The sequence below is a fragment of the Strigops habroptila genome, chromosome 20, assembly GCF_004027225.2.
Source record: "Strigops habroptila isolate Jane chromosome 20, bStrHab1.2.pri, whole genome shotgun sequence".
NCBI lineage: Eukaryota > Metazoa > Chordata > Aves > Psittaciformes > Psittacidae > Strigops > Strigops habroptila.
Window position 1 is genome coordinate 854533 of NC_044296.2, and position 21008 is coordinate 875540.

The 21008-nt window shown below is 47.4% G+C and overlaps 1 protein-coding gene across 2 annotated transcripts in view; it reads left to right on the top strand.

Moving 5' to 3' along the window:
* ELL (elongation factor for RNA polymerase II) overlaps positions 1-21008 on the top strand; it is a 51328-nt gene that overhangs the window by 17700 nt on the left and 12620 nt on the right. For both annotated transcript variants that reach the window (XM_030509494.1, XM_030509493.1), the window contains exons 2-7: positions 4199-4246; positions 9802-9923; positions 10216-10379; positions 13269-13522; positions 16393-16517; positions 19729-19825. In XM_030509494.1, the coding sequence (XP_030365354.1) occupies positions 4199-4246; positions 9802-9923; positions 10216-10379; positions 13269-13522; positions 16393-16517; positions 19729-19825 (810 nt within the window). The remainder of the gene's footprint in view (positions 1-4198; positions 4247-9801; positions 9924-10215; positions 10380-13268; positions 13523-16392; positions 16518-19728; positions 19826-21008) is intronic.

Genomic DNA, 21008 nt, shown 5'->3' on the forward strand with positions numbered 1-21008 from the left:
CTTGCTACTAATGAACTTTGGGACTCGGAGGTGTCTCTTGTGTGTCTGTCACAATGACACGCTGGATATATTTGCTTTGGGTTTGCTCTGTTGTACGTTGCACAGTCTACGTGGTGTGTTTAAAATGAACATGGAAGTGGCAATTAAATCCTGAAGCTCTCTTCAGGTCTGCACCCAGGTCTACACAAACCAAGTATCCTCCCGGATTGGGATCTAACCCTTTTCTCGTCATCCTTTGCCCAGTTGTGCTGAGAAGCTGGAGGAAGCAGGGGAGGGAGTTTGCCTAAATTTGGACCACGCTGTGTGGGCAACAGAAACATGAACTAGTCATAACCAAAGCATTAAAGAGGAACTTTGAGTTTGGGCATTGGCAAGTCTGAAATGTGTGAATTTGAAACGATTTCTGTTTGTTCTCAGTTTTGTATCTCGCTTCTGAGGTGCAGCAGCTTTACCCAGCTGGGAGTGCACGTGAGTGTCCAAAGTGCCCTGCTCGTGCCGGCGGGGGGGGCAGCAGGATTTGATGGTTTCTCTGTATGTTTATTGGAATTCTTGCTGCTAATTTTAAATGTGACATTCTGGAAATCATTCCCTTGTTCCGAGAGAAATAAGGGGAAGCTTTCATTTGCCCTGCCTCACGTTTGTGACTCTTTAACAGTCAAGAAAACAGGCAAATAGACCAGTCAAAAAACCAGGCAAAGACTAAGTATAGGCAAATATTTTCCATAGAACACTGCCTCCAGTATAAATTCCAGTAAATGCAGAACAGGACTTCTCAAAACAACATATTCCTGAATGATCTGTGTTTCCCTGAAGAAATGGGGAGGTTTCCAGCTGGTTACTTGACCTCAGGATTTCAAATGGCATTCCTGCTCCTCTGCAGGAAGATCCCGTCCAGCTTTTCCACTAAAGGTTTTTAAAACCTCAGGTCCGGCTTTGCTCATACCCAATAATGTCAAACTAATGAAATCCTTTCAATTCTTCTGTGTGTTGTCGACACTTTCTTGTTCTTCCTACTCTTCATTCAAGCTTCCATGTGCCAGATCTGGAGTATTTCAGTGTGAGGAACTGTGTGTGTGTTGCCACCACCTCTCTGAGCCCTTGGTGCCCATAGCAAGGGTTACACGCTCCCCTCTATCATGGGAAGCTGCAGGCTGGTGAGCATAACACCATGTTAATAAAAGACACATGGGTTTGTGGGAGCTCTGGGGATAAGTGTTTGGTTTGTTGGTTTGATCTCATGACTTCTGCAATAACGTTACAGTATCTGGAGGACCATCTGATGAAAAGCACCCGGGTCTGTGGGCTTTGATTCATGTTGGCATCCCAGAGGCAAAGCTCTGCCTGAAAGCTTGCTGCTTTATTTCTCCACCGTGCCTAAAGAATGCAGCAGGAGCTGTGGCAGGCATTGAACTGGGCACGGAAGCATGGAAATGCTCTTTCCAGAGAGCAAATAAATGAAGTTTTATGGAGAAAAGTGCTGGGTTATCACCCGACATAACCAGACTCTGTTCAGGCCACTTTTGAGGGTCAGGGAGAGACAGTGAAGCGGGCAATTGAAGTTTGGGTAGATCTCGGAGAAGTGCAGCCACACGTCTGTGGCTTGGATGTTCCTTTGGAAGTTATTCCTCTGGAGCTTTGGGGCAGTGGCAGTGCAGGAAGGACTCTGCAGTTTGTTCAGCAGTTCGTGTTCTCCTGCAGTGAGATGGGAGGAAGCTTTGATGCTCTTTTCTTGCAGGTCCACTGCGGGAGCTGGCGAAATCGCGGCAGAGATTTGCCAAGCCCTCAGCCCTGCGTCAGGAAACAGTAGTGAGCACCCAGCAGGGATATAACCTGTGTGTCTCAGGTGGCAGCAGCTGGTTCAGAACACTTGAACTGTTAGGTTTGTCTTTATCCTCATCTGCTCCCAGTGGATATTCTTCAATACAGTGAGTCTCATGGAGGAATAGAGCTGGAATGTGTTACCTGGAGGGTGGTGGGGCTGTACCAGTGGCCCCACTGCTCAGATCTCTCTTGTTTTGCCTCAATTGAACACAGAGGTGAGGTTTCAGCAGCAGCCTTGATTTACCAAAGATTTACTGAACCCTTCTAGTTAGATTCACACCTGAATTAGGTTTGGGTGTTGCATGTTTCCTCTTCCATCAGCATTCTCAAACGACCTGTAGCCAAGGCGTTGGGCATGAGCAGAAGGGAAGCGATGCCCGTGCTGATACAGGGTGGTGTTGCTGAGGAGCCAAGAGCCTTCCTCTTCTTTCCCTAAAAGTGGAAGCTCAAACATTGCAACAGCTCTCCAGCATCCATCTCTTCCCTGGGATCCCTTCTGTGGAGCGATGATGTTCCTATGGAGCAGGTCACCAAACCCAGCAGTCCCCAGGCACCGATAGCTCAGGAGCGTAGAAATATTTTGGAGGTTCAAGGAAATAAAGCTCAAGTTTTGCCATTTAACTCATGTGGAAGTTGGAGGTGACACATTTACCTTCAAGCCATTCTGTATGGAGATCAGGGAATCCATAGGTCCTGTGATTAAAGCCTGTCCTGATGTGTGTAGCACTACTCGTGCATCGTTGCCACCTCGCTGCTCCACTTGCCGTATCCGCGTTACCTTCTCATTGCGCTGCAGTCGTGTTCCAGATGGAATTGCAGAACCTCCCGGATCTGTAATGAGCTGGACAAGGTCCATTTGGAGTTTTGTGGGGTTTTTCTCTTCCAAATGCAGATTTTTTTAATGTTTCAAATACTTGTTTGCTGCAGTGTGTGCATGTGGATTTCTGGCCACGCTGCACGGCACACGCTGATGCCGTGAGCGCAGCGCTGGCTATGAACAGTGCGCTGTGGTATGCGGTGTCGTGGCACTCCAGGAATCCAGGGACCTCTGTACGAAGAGCAAGATGTTGTTTATTGTTTCTTTATAAAGGTTCTTTCGGGTCTATAAAACTCGCTGTACAACAGAGCGGGTGCTGTCAGCTTCAAGCATATTCTTGCTTTACTCACTGCCATAAATATCTAGTAACTATTTAGGGGGTGAGGCAGAGCCTGTTAAATCGTATTGGATGGGCTCTGAAAAGGCTCTGAAGCCTGTGTCTCGGTATGAGCTTACTCATCTGGGCTCCAAGGATGTTTTCCTGCTAGCGAATGTATTTCTTTCTTTGTTCATGTCAGCATGTCGTGGCTTAGATCCTTCACTCCTGGGCTGAAAGCATTTGAAAGGGGTTTTATGAGAGATGATAAACTCAATGGGCTTTCAAGCCATTAACTCTTGGGCTGCCAAATGTGTCTGTTTCTGTAATCCCATGGGAGTCGGTGTGATGCTTTATCATGTCAGGATATACCATATGAAAAGGACAATGGACTTTGTCTCCTCAGCTCTTCTTGGGTGTTTTTCCCCATTGAAATGGCTCTCTCATAGATGTGGCAACATGTTCACTTCTAAATGACATTTCAACCTATTTGTCAGTTCTCCTGGCCCTTTGGAAGGCTTCCCAGTGGGATCCACACGCAGTTTTCCCACCCTGGGGAGCATTTTCTTGTGCTGCAGGAGGGTGTCTTGGAATGTTTAGTGTGACTTTAGGAAATAAACCCAACACGAACCACAATCCTCCTGGAATACAAGAAGTAAAAGCTTAGTGGATTTCAGGGGGTTTGGAGCTCGCAGGAGTCTGGGAGCACATGAGCACAGAGGGAGAGGCCGATGGTTGAAACGGGCAAGGGAACAGCAGGGTTTTGCAATGAAGCTGCAGTTTGCTTTCCCAAGGAACTGCCAGCTTTCTGCTGGAAAAAACACGCTGAAAGGCTTCTCAGACCCACAACTGGAACACATTTTCCCCTCAAATATCCACTGTTTAACTCACAGCTTACACAGCTGAGCTGCTCCCGGCCAGAAACGTGGGGCAGGGGGCAGGAGGAACCTTGGTGTTGCCCATCAGGTGTCGTCTCGGAGCTGCCCCTTTCCTGACAGGAGGGTCCATGGGGGACGTTACAGTTTTATCCCTTTTTCTAGGCACAAAGCGCTGTTTCAGGATTTTGGGTTGGTTTGTTTGGTTTTTTTTTTTTGCTTGGAATATACTTCTCTGAAGGTTTTTCCTTTAAAAATAGGCAAGTAAAAAGCACAGGTGAAAAATCCAGGGAGTGGGTTTTGGCAGCGAATGTTGGAGCTTTAACTTTCTCTAAGGTAACGTCTTTCTTTTTCCACTTGTTTTTGTAGGATGCTGTGACATCAAAACCAGTAATCCAGTTTCAAGGAAGCCAAGGGGTAAGTTCCTGTGTGGGTTGCCTTGGAAAGTTCTTCCCTGACTTACACAACTCATCCAAGAGAGGTGTGTGCTCTGTGTGTCTGTCCTGTTCCCGTTCAAAGAACGATGCTCTGCTTTCTGAAAGGGAGAGATGGGAAGTTGTTTTCTCACCTTCCTATATCCATCACACCAGCAGCACCTACCTTGCTGGTAGTGGAATTCTGGTGCTATAAGGCCATGCTGGTGGGTAGAACAAGGCAAAGGAGAGTTTGCTGGTGGCAGCACTGTGGTGGGTGCAGCAATCCATGGAAACCCCTGAGGAAAGGCCGTGCCTCGAGGTGCAAGACTTCACAGGTACCAGTTACTGTCAGCAGTGCTTGGAGGCTGCTCTGAGTGAAGCTTTATTTAATACACACATCTAAACACCCGTGCCACGTCTGTGAGTACCACAGGTATTGTGTATTGAGGAGTTTTACTTCTGTGCCAAAGACTGAACTCCTCCAAGATTATTTATACTTGAAACTGTCCTGCCAGTCCCTGACAACGCTGAGATTTAACTGGTCAAGTAACGCAACTCCTTAGTGAACTTTAAAATGTCATTTATACACCTTTTAGCTACAAAAGGTGCATGTTTTCCTTTAGTGCTCTGCATGAGAAACCTGGAGAGGGGCTTTGGACAAGGGCCTGTAGGGACAGGACAAGGGGAATGGCTTTAACCTGCCAGAGGGGAGATTGAGATGAGCTCTGAGGCAGAAGCTCTTCCCTGTGAGGGTGCTGAGGCGCTGGCACAGGGTGCCCAGAGAAGCTGTGGCTGCCCCATCCCTGGCAGTGTTCAAGGCCAGGTTGGACACAGGGGCTTGGAGCAACCTGCTCTAGTGGAAGGTGTCCCTGCACGTGACAGGGGTTGGGCCTGGAGGAGCTTTAAGGTCCCTTCAACCCAAAGCAGGCTGGGATAAAGAAGGGGATTGTTTTGTTTTAAAGAATCTGAACTGAGCTGTAAATAACTCCTTAATTTATTACAGTAGTGCAATAAACCTTTCAAAAAGGCTTGAATTAAGTAAGCACTAAAGTCTAGCACATTTCTCCTTGCCCATATTTTACCTTGGGGTATTAGTCTCACTGATAGTACTTCGCATGCTAACAAAACCTTGCAGGAAAGACATGATTGTTATCATAAGAAGAAAAATCCAAACTTTCTTGTCCTGGGAAATAAAGCAAGGAGCAATTTCCAGGTTTCTTTTACTTTGTTGACAATGAAACTTCCCGGAGAGCTCAGCAGGAAAGCTTAGATAAAAATCTGCAACTGCACTTGGGCAAAAGGAGAAGGGAATGACAAGGAAAACCTTTCAGGCTGTGTGATTTGTTGTTATTAGATGAGCAAACAGCTCTGCATGTAATGAAGGAGCTGCAAATGCTTCCCTTTCCCTTTGTAGAGCACCTTGTGAGGATCTACATCCAACTCTTCCTGTCAAACTGCTTAAGTTCTAGAAATGCCTCTTGCTCAATCTTCATCCTAAAAGGAAATGTAGGAGAATGAATCAGAAGAGCTTAAAACGCTGCCGTGCCTCATCCCCGGCGCTCTCCGTGCAGTGGGGTTCACACAGAGCTGAGATCCAAGATTTTCAGGTTACCCCAAAGAAAACCTGTTTAAAAGGATGCAGTTCCTTAGAAGAATGAAAAATATTTTGAAACGATGCACTTACTTTATTAAAAAAAGCAAAAAAAAAACCCCAAAACTATTTAATGCACTGAATTGTATTTGAGCCCTTTGCTGCCGGAGAAGCGTGGTTTGGTCACTGGTGCTTCCAGTCCAGGGGAAGGCAACGGGGGGAAGCAGCACGGTTACATCCCATGTGCCATTTACAGAGCATCGTGGCTGAAGGAGGATGTTGGCAGCTCAAGCTGACCTCTGCTTGCCTGGTTCTCAGCTCTTTCATGAATTGCGCTGTCGAGTAAAGGGCAAAGGTAGAGCTTTGAGGAAAGCGAGCTCCAGCTCGACGGGGGCAGATAGAAAGAGCTCTTTGTCCTTTTAGTGTTATTTTTACTGGGTATGACAAGAAGCTGCAGCTCAAAACCATCTGGGTTGAAGAGTAGTTCTCGCACCGGTCAGGATCATGCCCTGCTTTGAGGAATTGGCATTGAGGCTTTAAATGCTCTCCAGTGAGCCCCCAGCAGTGGGACTGGAAGGGTAACATCAGGCATCTAACAAGGTCTCAGACTCAGGTGATGACATTAAAAGACATTAATTTTGCTGCTTGGTTTTGGAATACACTTTCTTCCGCTCTGCCTTAATTCCCCAATATGTTGCCTTCCTGCTTTGCTTCCTAAGAAATATTGCTATGGATATTTCCCATTAATTCTGGGGGGGTGGTAGGTTTTGTATGTAGCACAGATGGCAGAGTGTGACTTCAAGCAGTGTTCAGTGATAGGAGATTTCAATAGTGGGACTATTCTGTGTAAATACGCCCCTTGCAAGAGGGGAAAACTTACAGTACTTGATGATTAGGGGAGGCAGGACATAAAATAAGAGTTCAAAACAAACTCCTGCTTAATTTAATTCTCTAGGAGCCTTTAAATGACTGTGTCCATGTCTTTTTTACCTGTTCCCAGTGTTCGTCTGAGGAATGCTGTCAAGGATGCTCTCAGCTTCTAAAACACAGCTTAATACTCAGTTAACCAGGGAAGGGAATTGCTTGGGAATAAACCAGCTTGGCCAGAGGAGCATGTTGGTGGTTCTACCCCCAGAAAAAAACTGTTTCAGTGGTCGGATCCTGGTCTCCTGCATCGATCCTGGTCTGGATGGAGTCTGGCAGGAGCTGTGGATGGTGAATGATCTGTGCCTGGGATCATTTCTTCACAGCACTGCTGGTCTTGTCCCTGACTCTTTTTCAGCACAATAATCTGTGCAATGCTCAGCATTTCAACAGTAGTAACAGGGTTGTAATTAGCAAAGTGTTGCTCTGCTTTGAGCTGCTCAAGTGGGCCTCTGTGGATAGGCCTTAAGAGCAGCACCTGCTTGTTCGTTTGTCATCACGAGCTGGGTTTTCTTGGATAGTTCTGTTCAGTTTAATGCAATCTTGAGCATTTGGCTCGTTTCAACGTGCATGCAAATGAGAACGTAAGAGTTGGAGCACCAAAGCGTGACAAACGGTGCTAGATGGTGCTTGTAACCGTGCAAGAAAGGCTGGAGATGCTTCTGTTTCAGTAGAAGCACGTGCAGAATTCGAGCTTGGGTTGGGTTGAATTTGCAGGTGCTTATTGGGAGGGGGGAGCTGAGATGGGGAGAGAAGAGAAAGAACTGAACTGGGGCTAAAAAACCCCCTTCAGGTGCCAAATACATGTATGTTCATGCAGCTCTTAAATAGGAGTGAGGAACAAAACACCTTAACGTGACGTGATTGGAAAATCTGACGTTTTCCCCCATTTCTTGGGGTGAACTTGTGCTGCTGTGAATAGAGGAAGGTGAAATTGCCATCCAGAACGAGCTGTACACAGATGAATATTGCTTGAAAGAAGAAAACCAGAAGTCACATCTGTACGGAGCTATTTTTAAGTGTCTATGGTTACTGGTGTAATACTCGGCACCAAAATTAGGGCTCCCTCAAAGCAGTTACCATGCTGCTTTGGTGGCTTGAGAAACCTTCTGTTTCAGCTAAAAATAATTCCTAGATAACGGCCAGTTTGCACACACCAGACTTTCCAGTACTGCAGCGAGCAGCGTTAACACTGATGTGACTGACAGAGGGGAGATGGAGATGGGGTCTGAGGCAGAAGTTCTTCCCTGTGAGGGTGCTGAGGCGCTGGCACAGGGTGCCCAGAGAGGCTGTGGCTGCCCCATCCCTGGCAGTGTTCAAGGCCAGGTTGGACACAGGGGCTTGGAGCAACCTGCTCTAGTGGAAGGTGTCCCTGCCCGGGGCAGGGGTTGGAGCTGGATGGTCCCTTCCAACCCAAACCTTTCTGTGACGCTCTCGCTTCTGTCCTATTTTACATCCCTTGAAGAAGCTGCAGAAACTCCACAGAAATGCCCACGTCGGGGCTCTGGGAGCAGCTGCTTTTCACAATGGTAAATCAGGAGCTAGAGGGAAGTTATTTTAGTGTGTGAAGATATGATTTGGTTACATCCTCCAGGTTTTATTTGGCAAACCCATCGTGTGATCACAACTCACTGCAGCCACCACCAGCACTCGAAGCAGGATGAATTCACCTTCTCGCCCTGTTGCCACTGAATTAACCGGGGTGTGAATGGTGCTGGCTGTGAAACCCCCCCAGTCTGCTGTTTACATCCCTCTGGCCTGGTGCCTGTTCTCAGCTCGCTCCTAAAGCAGAAGAGCATCTTGGTTGTGGTGGCTGGGTGGGGGCAGAGGGTGCAGGGACAGATTAAGGGCTCAAGGCTGTGGCGCGCGTTTGGCCGGGTTGATAACAGGGATCCGAGTTCTTCCCTGATCGCCACCAAATCTGCTCCGAGTATTTTTAGATGCAGACCTTGGGACTGCGTGGGGGGGATAATTTATCCTCCTGTCTCCATGGGAAGTCTGGTTTGAGGCTGATCTGCACAGAGGGTACGTGGAAAAGGGCTCAGCTCAGCGCAGGTCACACAAGCACTTCTTGATGTTTCCGAGAACATCGCTGTGGTTTAGCAAAGCGCACGGATGCTCCGGGCTTCCAGGCTGCTGCAGACAGCTGAGGGCAAAAGGAAACCACCTAGAAACCCTTCTGGACCAGTAGTCATCTTATATGGAGCACAGTCATATGTGGATGCCACGGATTGGTTTGCTAGGCGTATATATTTTGTGCATATATGTGGCCATCTGGGTAAATATAAATCTGTGTGGTAGAGTGAAGCCTAAAATAGCTTGAAGCTGATGTTCCTTCTGCCTCGTTTCCTGGAAGCCATCTTCATCATCAGATATTGATGTGATAGTACAGCTCGGACGCTGAGATTTCAGTTGGCTCTCGAGTGCAGAGGGAAGCAGTTTGCTTCCCTTTGGAACAAGGAATGGCTGGGGGGGAGCAGCAGCGGAGTGTCTGTGGAGCACACTTAATGCTTGATTAACTGTTGTATTTAGCAGCAGTGGCACACTCTGCTGTGGGCCACGAGCTCTCGTTATGGAGTTAGAATCTCTTAAAAAAGAAGGAGCATGTTACCTGGCATGTGCTATGGTTAGTGCTGCATCACTCATTCGGAAGGACCAAGTCTCAAGTGCTTGAAATTGAATATAAGCACTGGGAGCAAGTCTGGTTTGAGCCTGAATCAATAGAATTGGGTCAGATTCTTAGAACAAGGTTATTGTGGGCTCCCCTTTGACAAGCAGCAAGCTGCCAGCTTGGGTCTCTGTTCTTTTACAGACAGAGCTGTCTTTTTAGCTGTTCTCTACATCTGTCTACCTGTTACCTTATCTTTTATGGGCACAGAGTTTTGCGAAGTCGAATCCTTCTTGTAGCTTCTTGCTCTGTGCAGCCATCCCCATGCTTGCAGTGTGCTGCCAAATGGCTAAAAGCATAGTGACAGCAGGACAGTTGAATTTGTGGTAGCGTGGGCTGCCCAGGTGACCAATATTTCTCTCCCTCCAAACAGCACATCACGATCCCAAGGCCGGATCGCCCCACGGAAGTGCGGACTTTCACATTCTATCTCTCCAATATTGGCAAGGACAGCCCCCAGGGGAGCTTCGACTGCATCCAGCAGTATGTATCTAGGTGAGTGGTACATCAAGAGAAAAGCCAGCCTTGGGTTTACCTTATCTTCTGTAGAATCTTTTCTCCATCAGACCTGAACAAAACTTAATACCTGTTCTTTCTTTTTAGTGTCTCTTTAATGTGTTTCTGTGTATTTTGGGTACGGAGGCACTCACAGAAGAATCTCTTCCCATCTCAGCTTCTTTCTGCCCTCTCCTGTATTTAGATAACGCAACCTCTGTTATTCACCAGTGGCAAAGACGTGCCCATTTGCAGTGTTGGGAGTATCTTTTCCATTGCATTTCTTTTGCAGCAATGGCAATATCCATTTGGATTGCCTGGGAAGCATACAGGATAAAATCACTGTGTGTGCTACTGACGATTCCTACCAGAAGGCGAGGCAAAGCATGGCCCAGGCGGAGGAGGAGACTCGCAGCCGGAGCGCTATAGTCATCAAACCTGGGGGGAGATACGTAGGTAAGCAGCAGCCGGGCTTGGGGTGTCTTCACCAGCTTCTGAAGTCAAATGCTGACCTTTGTCTGTGTGGCCAGGGAAGTCTTTAGCCAAGTACCTGGTAGCTCCTAATGCGAAGTGATTTATTAGGGTGCTCTTTTGCTTGTATTGTGACTTCTGTGGCTTCCGTTTTCACCCTAGGACGTGTGTGGTGGTGTTTGTGTGGCCTCTGAGGGTTGTCTGTGTGCATTCATGTCGTTGTCTGGTGCTATCTGTCCCGTGGTGATGCTGAGAGCATGCTGCTGATCCACCAGAAGCATCCGTGCTCCTAGAAAAGTCAGCTGCAATGTGCTGCTGCTGCTGCTGTCGCACATCTGGGCTGTGCCTGCACTTGAGGCCGTAGCCTGCAACATCTAGGATGCAGATACAGTGCCCTTGTGTTAATAAGCAAAGAGACTAAAGCAGTGCTGCTCACTGCAGCCTTAAACAAACCCTCTTAGTGTGACAACAAAAGGAGAATGTTAAGGGAGGGAATAAAACTGTTCAAATATCAGTGGGTTCCAGAAGGAGCCTGCAGAGACCTAAGTTTGAGCTCAGGTCCCTGCTTAGCCTCAGTCTGGTCACAAATACTAAGCAGAAAGCAGAATTTCAGGTTGGTGGTTTCTGAGCCAGCTCTTTCTCCTGCAGCCCATGTGATCTGTAGCCAGTCTCTTAGAGCACGTCTGTGAGGAGAATGGTGAGTTGCAAAATGCAGAGCCGACCCTGACTCATTGTTTTATCAGCCAAGTGCTCAAAGCTGGGAAGATAGCAATCAGGAAGGAAATGCATCGATTTCCTGTCGACTAGAAGATTATTTTGTTTAGTTTTGTATCTGAGAACATTAGAGTAAGAGGATGGAGTTGTTGGGCTCGTGAGGGAGAAGATTCTCAAAGCAAATTGCTTCCCGGAAAGATAGAGCAAAACTTTTGATTTAAAAATACTCTTGCTAAAACATCTCCTGCTCTGAGATGGAGGCACAGCCGTGTAAAAAGCAGTGGAGTGGAGCACATGCTGCATGGAGCAGATGTCAGTGTTCCAGCCAGGAGGGGAGCACTGCTCCGAGAAGGAAGAGTCTGGGCAAGGGCAGTCTCTGGTGGGATGTGCACATACCTGGTGTGCCAGCACCAGCACTAGGGGCTGGTTCCCCTCAGGCTGGGCTGGAGGGAGAGGGCTGGCTCTCACATTGCCATGAGAACAGGGAGCTCAGCACCGAGACCTCAGTGGGGTCGTTCCAGGCAGCTCAGGTGGGGAAGGATTTATATGAAAGGTTGAAACCTGGGGATCAACAGAACAGTGCAGATGGGAACTAACACTTGGGTGAATATATATGTAAATAAATAGCTGATAGGCCTGCAGGGGATGTTTGTGCTCATATACACACAAAGTGCGTGTGTGTACATCTATACATATGCACATATATAAGTAGTTTGAGATTTCACGTTCTGGCTGAACTGAGTTTTCTCTTTTCCTCTCGTTGCGCATTTTGGCTCTCGCCTTGAGTGGAAATGTCCCAATGTGTTTGTGCTGCTCAGGACCTGGCGAGAGCAAAGCTGACACATCTTCTCTTGTCCCCTTTCTGGAAGTGAAGTGCAGTTGGTCTCTGAATTCTGGGATGTTTAACGTGTGAACTGTTGTTTTGCTCCCTCTGTTAGCTCAGCCCTGCCGCCGGTGGGTCGCACTCGCTTGCATCAGCGCGGTGCGTAACAGAGAGCAGGAAATGGGACTCCGTTGTGCAATCTGCATTTCAGTAAAACAAACACTGCACACAATCACCAGTATCTTCAGATGACTCAGTTGAAAACTGCTTCCTAGCAGTGGAGAACTGCCATGCTCAACTAAACCTCCCAAATTCTTGCAGTAATGCTGGGAGTTTGTCCCAGTGAAGGTCACTTGCTTGATCCAAAGTGGTTATCGATTGCATGTCCCTGGTTTAGACCTTGGAACCTACACATTTTCTTCTTTGGATTTGCTTGTTGTACCTTTGGTAGCAGGAACCTGGCTTCGAGACCTGTTTCTGTGTTCAGAATAGTAAACCCCTTTGATTTGTATTTTCCCAAGTGATGTGAGACTTGGGTGAGGGCTTTAGTTAGAGCTGGTTTTCAATAGGAATGGGAAAAATGAATTCTTGGAGGATGCTGTCAGAAACCAAGAACCACATTTGGGAGAGAGCTGAGGAAGCTGCCTCTGAGGGCTCAAGATGAACTTTTGAGACAGCTTTATGTTCTCTGTGTATGTGAATGTATCAGAGGGCAAAGCAGTTGTTACTGCAGCGTAGAAGGGGTTATTCTATCAGACCAGACAGCGCACTAATGAATAGGCTAACGCTGAATGTATCAGTGTTAGACCCCATTCATGGGGCTGTGTTTGGCAGGGGGAAGGGAGGTGGACCCAGCCCCATAAAGTTCCTATTGTTCTAAAAGCAGAAACATCTGCTGGAGTGGCGTTTGTGCTGAGCTCAGCAGCAGGGAGCCGCTCCATCACCAGCTCTGCTCTTTCCACTCCAGATTTCCACTCGTCTACATAATAATGCAGAATTTTCTTCTCATTGGGAGGGAAAAAATGGTTAGATTAAGCGTGGGGATACATGCACTTGGGATAAATGAAAAGCTGGCAAACAAAGAGAGCTTTATATAAGCTTGTGGCCAATAATACTCAGGTTTCCAGAGCTTGGTGTTGCTGTTTACTTATTACAAGCTTGTCATGAATCATAAAACTCAGGGGATGCTTGTTGCGGATGGAGTGTGCTGGTTGTGTTTGTCCTTCGTTGTCATCTTCTGGCACTTCAGATGGTGTAATGAACTCCATGTACATGTTAACAGACCACTGGCCTTCGCAAGGTGACTGCTGCACTTCACTATTCTCATCTCATTTTAGGCAAAAAGGTTCAGGTGCGTAAACCTGCACCAGGAGCTTCCGATGCTGTTCCCTCCAGGAAGCGCCCAACGCCAGTCAACCTTGCCAGTGCAATAAAGAGAGGCAATAGTGCCATTTCTCAGAGACCCTTCAAAGATAGGGTTGTGCACTTACTGGCACTAAAGCCTTATAAGAAACCTGAACTTATTCTCAGATTGCAGAAGGATGGACTTTCTCAGCAGGACAAGGATTTGCTGGACAACCTTCTGCAACAGGTTTGTACTCTGGTGAAGGCAACCGTTTAGGTAAAGGGAAACATCTTCTTACAATGGTGGTACCTTCTGTGTTAGTCTGAACATAACCTGCATGTCTCAGAGCTGCAGCCAAGTGTTCTCTGAGGCTGGGACCAGCAGCAGTTCACATATATTGTGTATACTCGTGTATACACCTCGATTTAGGTGTCCGCAACTAAGCTGTATGATGTCAGTTCACCAGATCAGTTGCTTAAGAGGAACACTTGTGGTTGGTCATGGGGAGAATGACCTAACAGAGGGTCTACAGGCTGTTTGATTCGTTATAACCTATAAATCTATATATTTTGATTAACGTGGACATAAAGGAACACATTCTGTCTCAATCACTTAATGTTTCCTACCTGAAGGGAAAAACACATCCCTCTCCACAAAGCTTTACTTGTTCTTTGAATTGTTCAGCCCTTTCCTGCTTAGAAGTGCAACTGGTTAGGTGTGAAGATCATGCAGCTTCTTGCAAAGCATATTATTTGTATGTCAAGTGTGAAAGCTGTCTCCAAGCTGAATCAGTTCTTAACACTTTGAGTCATATTGAAGGTGCCATTTTAGGAATTGCAGTAAATACCTTTATTGCTCTCGCAGTGCAGAACACATCATGGGGATTTATTTCAGTGCTGCAGCTGCCCTCTTCTGTGCTGGATGGTTTTTACCTCCTTTCCTTTCTGAAAGGAGGCAGTGGGGAGTGAGTTTGCCCAAGGGCACAGGGCAGCTCATGTTGAACATGGAGTTCTCGCTGGCACAACCTGCACCTTCCCCAGTTGTTCATCCAGCAGCGCTCACCTTCTCCCTGAGCACCCTTTTGGATGCTATAAATAGCTTTGGGCCTTGAACTGCTGTTTCTGACAATGACCCTTCCGTGATGCTCTGGCACACTGCGGCGCGTTCGGCAGCCGCCGCAGTTCAGCCTGTTGGGCTAAATGCTGATCTGGCTGTAAACGTGTTGCTCGTAAACTTAATCTCCTTTCAGTGCTACCAGGGCTCCCATCCACAAGCAGGCACAGATAAGCTAAAAATTACAGGCTGCATTAAAGCTGCATGTCTAAATACGTCTAGGTGTGGGTTTCGTTGTACTCTTGCATCTCTCAGAGGACTCTCTGTTCCTGCTGGCCTTTTTGCCTCATTTTGCAAGGTTTCTATTTTTGGGAGGCCCAGGGTGGAGCTTGCACAGTCCCACACCAGCAAAACAAGGAGGTAGCAGCTCTCAGCCTCTGTGCAGAGAAAATGTGAGGAGTTTTCTGCTCGGGGCCTTGCCGAGCAGCAGCAGGAACCAGAGAGATTCCCAGAGAGGTTTTGCAAAAGAACCCGGCTTTGCTGTCGTCTCTTGGGCATGTTGGGGATATCTCAATGTAAAACACAGCTCAGATTCTGCTTGGATTTTGGCTCAGGGTTTTGGAAGGGTGACAGAACTGAAAGGAAAAACAAAGTGTTTGTCATGTAAACTGATAAGTGCTTTCTATTTTTCGCTTATCAGGAGAGCTTTGCTGTGTGAGTTCTGCAGCTTTTTGCTTTGCAATTCATGGAGGTTTAATACTGGGTCGCAGGCTCCCTAAAGCAAAAGCAGAGGAATTAACAGCATCTTGGGTTAATTCAAGGCTTTTCACTCCTTCACTTGCTTTTCCGAGTCTTCCTGCTGCGTGGATGATAGAGCTCCCTTAGCACAACCATCTCCTGGATGGGGCGAGCGAAGCAGAACACTGATCCTTACCCAGCTGCACGAGACCTCCCCTGGCTGGATAAAAGCACTTTCCAGTTTCAAGTTGTCAAAGGGGGGGGCTGAAGCGGGGAGTTTGGGATGCAGAATTCCCAGTTGATAGCCCAGCTGTGGGCACAGCATTTGGCACCTCCCTACCCCTTTAGAAACACTAATGTAAAGGCTGTTTTCTGCACCTGCAGTGCTCACTGTCTGTGGAAGTCTCACTGGGGCTTTTGCTTTGTGCTCACACTGTGTTTATCAGCCGTGTAACCAGCAGCAAGAAGTTAAATTCTCAGTCAAGCTGTGGAAAGACTGATCCAAGTGGGATAACTCTTAACAAGTAGTTTCCATTCTAATACCATTCTGCTGGTTCCAGCGGTGTTTCCAGCCCGTGCAGGCACCGTGCCGGGCTTTGGAGGGAAACTGCAAGGAATAGGATTGGATAAAGTGTCAGAAAGCTGCTGGTGCGAGTGCACTGGGCGAACTGCAGCATGGGATTTAGGTGCAGTGTAAAACCCTGGCTTCTAAGCTGCTAATCACAGGTTTTGCTCTTGCCCTGAAGCACCTTAGCAAGGTTCTCCTCTGTGAAATCCAGCAGCTGATGCCAGTGCACTGAACCACACGGTGGGATCTGCAGGCTCCCACTGCACTCTTTCTACAAGGCATTCCCTCCGCTGCTGCTTGAGAAAGGCCCTTTTCTGTCCCTGTTCTGCTGCTTGCTCAGGAGAGATTATCTCTGGCAATTGTTAACTAAGCTGTCGCCGCAAGAGTTCCTGCATCAGCTAATGAAGTGCTGCAGCCCGGTTATCGGGCAGGGGCGAGAAGTGAACTGCCTGTTCCCAGGAGGGGTTATTTCCAGGTATTTCCATAAACTGCTGTTGGACTGTTCCAGACTATCCAAGCTGAATAATCTGTTTAGGTAGGACTCGTTTCCCTGTAAACTAGGGCAATGCCAAGGCAAAAGGCAAGGCTCAGTTTGATAAAATCATCTAAATAGTTAGCAAATGCAGTATAAAACTTCTCCTTGATCTCTGACACTGTGAACTGCTGCAGCGTTGCTACACCCTTGATCTCTTTTGTTAGAACGAGTGAGAAAATGAAACCCTAACAGGCTCTATTTTTCACATTCCTTTTGTTTCAGGTGGCAAATTTGAGTGCCAAGGACAGCACTTTCACACTGAAAGACTGTGTATACAAGGAAGTGCAGAAGGACTGGCCTGGCTACTCTGAAGGAGATCAGCAGTTGCTGAAGAGGATACTTGTTCGGTAATTATTCCATCTTCTCTGTAATGGCATCTGGAGCTTGAAAGTTCTGGGCCAGGTCAGTTGCTATAATCGGGGTAACTGAAGTCAGAGCTACGGTAAGTTGAGCGTTCGACTTGGTTTAACAACAAGTAAATCTCTCTGTCATCCAGGCAGCTGTAGGAGTTGACTAAACTTGACTCTCCAAGTGGATGCACTTTTCACATCATCCTAGGTTGCCTTTCAGTCATGATACTAGAAACTAGGGGAAAAACATGGATGGGGAACAAAAGAGATTACAGTTCCAGTTAAGAGTGGCTTAAAATCCTGGGAGATAAATGAATTAAGGCAAATGTGCCCAGCCCAGCTCTCCAGTGAAACTCTCCTTTCCTTTTTCTGCATCTTCTTGTACATGGCTTCCTGTGCAGAGTGCCACGCGTGCTAAGGCAAGGAGAGAGACGTTGCAGCCATGTCCCACATCCTCAGCTGCTCTTTTCCAGTGGATGTCCTTGTCCCCCTGGAGCTGTTTGCTTTGGAGACTTTGCTGCTTCATTTCTGTCCTGTTACTTGGATGTTGGTTTACTGGGTGGTTCTTGTGTTGCACATTCTCTTAGTGTTACAGTCATCAGGCAAGATCAAGACTTGGTTGAAGGAAGGGATGCATGAGAAAGCAAGAGGTAGTTCTATAGAGATAACATCCCTAAAACACATGCTGGGTATCCTGCTGCCCATACAGCCTAATCCTCTGTCCAGGGGATGCCTGTTCTCATGTTCCTTCCTGAAAATAGCCTTTACGAGAGTGAATGGAGTTGATAGATTTGTCTCATTAGTTGCTGAAGACTTTTTTCCTCTACAGATATTTTTCCTTAGGGGAAGCCTCCAAGCTTGGAAGCTTTTGGCTGGCAGGCAGCAGGGAAGGAGAGCGCATCTCCCAGCTTTCTAAAGGAGGACTCTGCTCCGAGTGTTTCTCTTTCCCTCTCTGCCTTTGTAGTGTGTTTGTACTGACTTGGTCCAGATTTTGTAATGCAGATAGAGACTTTGCTTGGTTTTGAGACTTACTTGATTGCGCTTTTGGTGCAGCTGAAGCAGTGCATGCTCTGTTTGAACAGTTTCCATGATTTGAAAGCACAATTGTCTTGGAGATGAGACTTTGTTAAACCAACAGAAACTTGCACTTAAAGTGCTTTGGTGTGCTGAAGAGAAATCAGACTCATTTAAATGGCCTGGATGTTGAATTAGAGTGAAAAGGAAGCATCTGACTGCCATGCAGTCCTTATGGCTTCCAAGCAAGTGGATTTCTCCCTGTCAAAAGCAATGTTTACTGCTTCTTTTCTAGAATTGTGGCATTCGGTTATGCAAAGGTCTAAAAATAGCCCTTGGAAAGGATGTATTCAACTGTGCAAACAAAGCCCCGCTCAGGCAGTGCAGGTAATGAGGCTCCAGAATGGAAAAAACATGTAGGGCTGAAGACAGGAGAAAAAACACCCCGAGAAAGGGCACAAGCCCCAGACGCAGCCTTTACGTAGCTGGCGGAGGCGGCCGCGGTTGCCTAGATCCAGCCAATTGTTAAATGGCCTCTTGGTTTTCAGGTCCACTTGCTGCTTGCTGGTTCAACGGCTGCAATAATCAGCACATCTGCCAATGTTAAACCCGGACCTAGCAGTGCTCTTGGTGAACTCGCTCAGTTTCTCCTGGTGCTGTTTGTTCTCCAGCCTCTGAGCGCGGTTGTGAAACGGTTCTGGGCTCTTAGCAGAGCTGCTGGATCGAAAGGAATCGTCTTTATTTGCTTCTCTTTAAATCCCCCATCATTAACATGTTGGGAGATGTGACAAGGTTGCTCAGTCTGGCCAAACGACATCCCCAAAGCCACTTTCACTGTGGTGTTTATGGAATATCACTGTGCCCCTTCCTGTTCTCGCAGTCTCCAAGTACTTCCCTTGAGCCGATCCCTGGCTGTTGGGATTGTTCTAAATGAAATGAAACCAAGTAACTGAAGGCAGAGCAGTGGTGCAACTGCAGCCATCGGAGTGTTGCTGCAATACAGCCAAAGGTTCAAGTTCAAGAAAATCATGTCAAGTTACGAGGCTCTATCACTGAAATAATCTTCCCAACGTCTGGAAACTGCACGTGCTTTAAAGCTGGTGGTAGTCCCTTGTGGAAGAATGGAATGTTGGTTATTTGGGCTGGTGACAGAATGACTGTGGAGCTGGTTTATTAAAACCTGTAACCCTGAATTAGGTGTTTTCAGCTTGTCAGCTGCAGCTTGATGCAGGTTTGCCTGTGTGATCAGCAGAGGGGCAGGCCGGCTGGTGGCAGAGTCAGGGGGAAGCTGGTGCACTGGGAAACGTTACTCTGAGCTGTGGGGAGTGGAGATCCTCAGTGTGAAGGTGAATGAACACGCTTCCGTGGTCAGAGTGACTCTCATTGTACCTTTTTTGCTACAAGAGGTTTCTGTCGTTTGTTCAATATTGCAAATAGAGCCCAGAGTAGCACTATTTTGCATGATGCAACTTAAAAGTATTATTATGAAGCCCTAAATGTAAATCCCAGTGGACCAATAATACCATAACAGTTCCTGTTAGAATCCTGCTTCTCCTGCAGCCAGAGGGGCTTGCTTCTAAAAGAGGGCTGCTGTTTCTGTCAAGTGCTGGTTTAATGGTGCTGATGAGTGGAAGAACTTACTCCTCAACATCTGAACAGGACTTTTGGTCCCTTTTCACTGTGCTTGCTTTCTCCATTGCCTTGTGAAGTCACTTTTACCTGGGGTTAGTGCCCGTTTTTACTAATCTCTCTATGGATTATTTTGCTAAGGTTGTAGTTTGTTTGTTCTGGTACACTCCATCACCAGCTCAAGAGGTAAAACTGACAGAAACCAAGTTCCACCCTCAGTAAGGAATCCCCTCTTGTGTCCCGTAGCTCAACCTGCCTCTTCCCTCCCTGCCACAACACAGCCCAAGGTGTTGCCTCCATTCAGTTACAAAAATCACGGAAGGGCAAGAGGGAGACAAGCAATTCCCATGTGGTGTTGATGGATATTTTCCTGTAGTAGTTCCTGCTTCCTAGATTTTGTCCGAGATCGAAACCGTAAGTGCCTGAACGAGCTGTTTTCATGGCATCTTCAAGCAGTCAGGATTTGAGCCCACAAAAAGGCTCTTTGCTCTGCAGGAAGACTCCAAATACCATCTGTTGGCTTGTCAAGCAGGGGATGTGAAGAGCCTGGAATTGTGTTTTTCAGGAAACTCTGTCAGCCCCAGAACAGTAGCGGTTTTCAAGGAGAAGCACCTTCCCTGAGTCCGCCCAAGGACAACGTGAACTCCAGCTCTCCTCCTCAGGTGGGTGATCCCTCCGCAAGGGTTGGTGGGGCTGGTCAGCACAGAGCCAGCAACTGGCCCCATCTGCTCTTGGTGGAGCCGGCTGCTGGCCGTGGGTCCAGGCTGAGCTGCCCAGCCTGTCTGCACCCTGTAATCACCTGCTGCTGGAGGCCCTTGGGGCAAGAGGTGGTTGGGGTTTAGTTCTGTTTTATTAAGTTAGAGTCTAATTCTGAGTTTCCTCAGCATCTGCTGCTCCTCTGGATGTGGTTCAGTGGCGGCCTATGGGGAGGATCTCTCACAGTGTGTCTTAGCTTTAGTTTTAAGGGCTGAGTTTTTTTCACAGTGCCTACATCCCTCTTGGAGTTCCCTGGGAGAAGGAGCTTGTGTTTTCCTCATTACTAATAATTGACTGGAACGAAGCAGTAATAAGCAGCTCCCAAACACGGTTGAGTTATTAAAAACCTTGACCTTTTGCAACCTAATTGCTGTGATAGATCAGGGGCAGGTTGCTCTGCTTCTTGCCTTGTGCCAATGCCAGTGCACGGAGCTGTGAAAAGTGCCTTTTGAGTGTTTTTCCATGATGATGAACTGTGAAGGAGCTGCTTTTGCTTGGGTGTTAAGCAGAGTCTGTCCCCACTCTTCTTGCTATCTCTTAGCACAGGCCTTTCTAGCTAGCATTGTGAAATGCCAGCTTCCCTTCTGTGCTGCGGGTCAGCCCAGACAAGTTGAGTATTTATTCTCCTCCTGCCAATGGAATGTGTAATGCCTACTTGTCTGGACAGACGTGCTGAGGATTAGTGGCAAAGAATATTAGCAGGTAAAGAAATTATGTGCTTTCTGGCAGTGAGAGGGAGGCAGTTCTCTATTGAGAACAAGAACTGTGCTACTTGTTTGCCAGGTAGTTAATTCCAAATCCTCTCCTGCTCTGCTGTGGGCATGTTCCCTGCGAATAAAGAATGATCCCCTTGGCTGGAGTTAGCTTGGAAAGACACGGTGCTGCTGAGACGCTGGTCTGGTGCTTTTCTTAACCCGATTCTGAAAGAAGAGGTTGAAAAATCCTCTTGCTTCTGGCTGTCCATGTTTTGAAAGGCACAAAGGTCTGTAGGGGATGCTTCTGGTCTCTTGAGATGACCCAGTTGAGGCTTTGGGTGGTTGATTGGTTTGGATCTAGCAGAGGCCAGTGAAACAGGAGCAACTGCACATG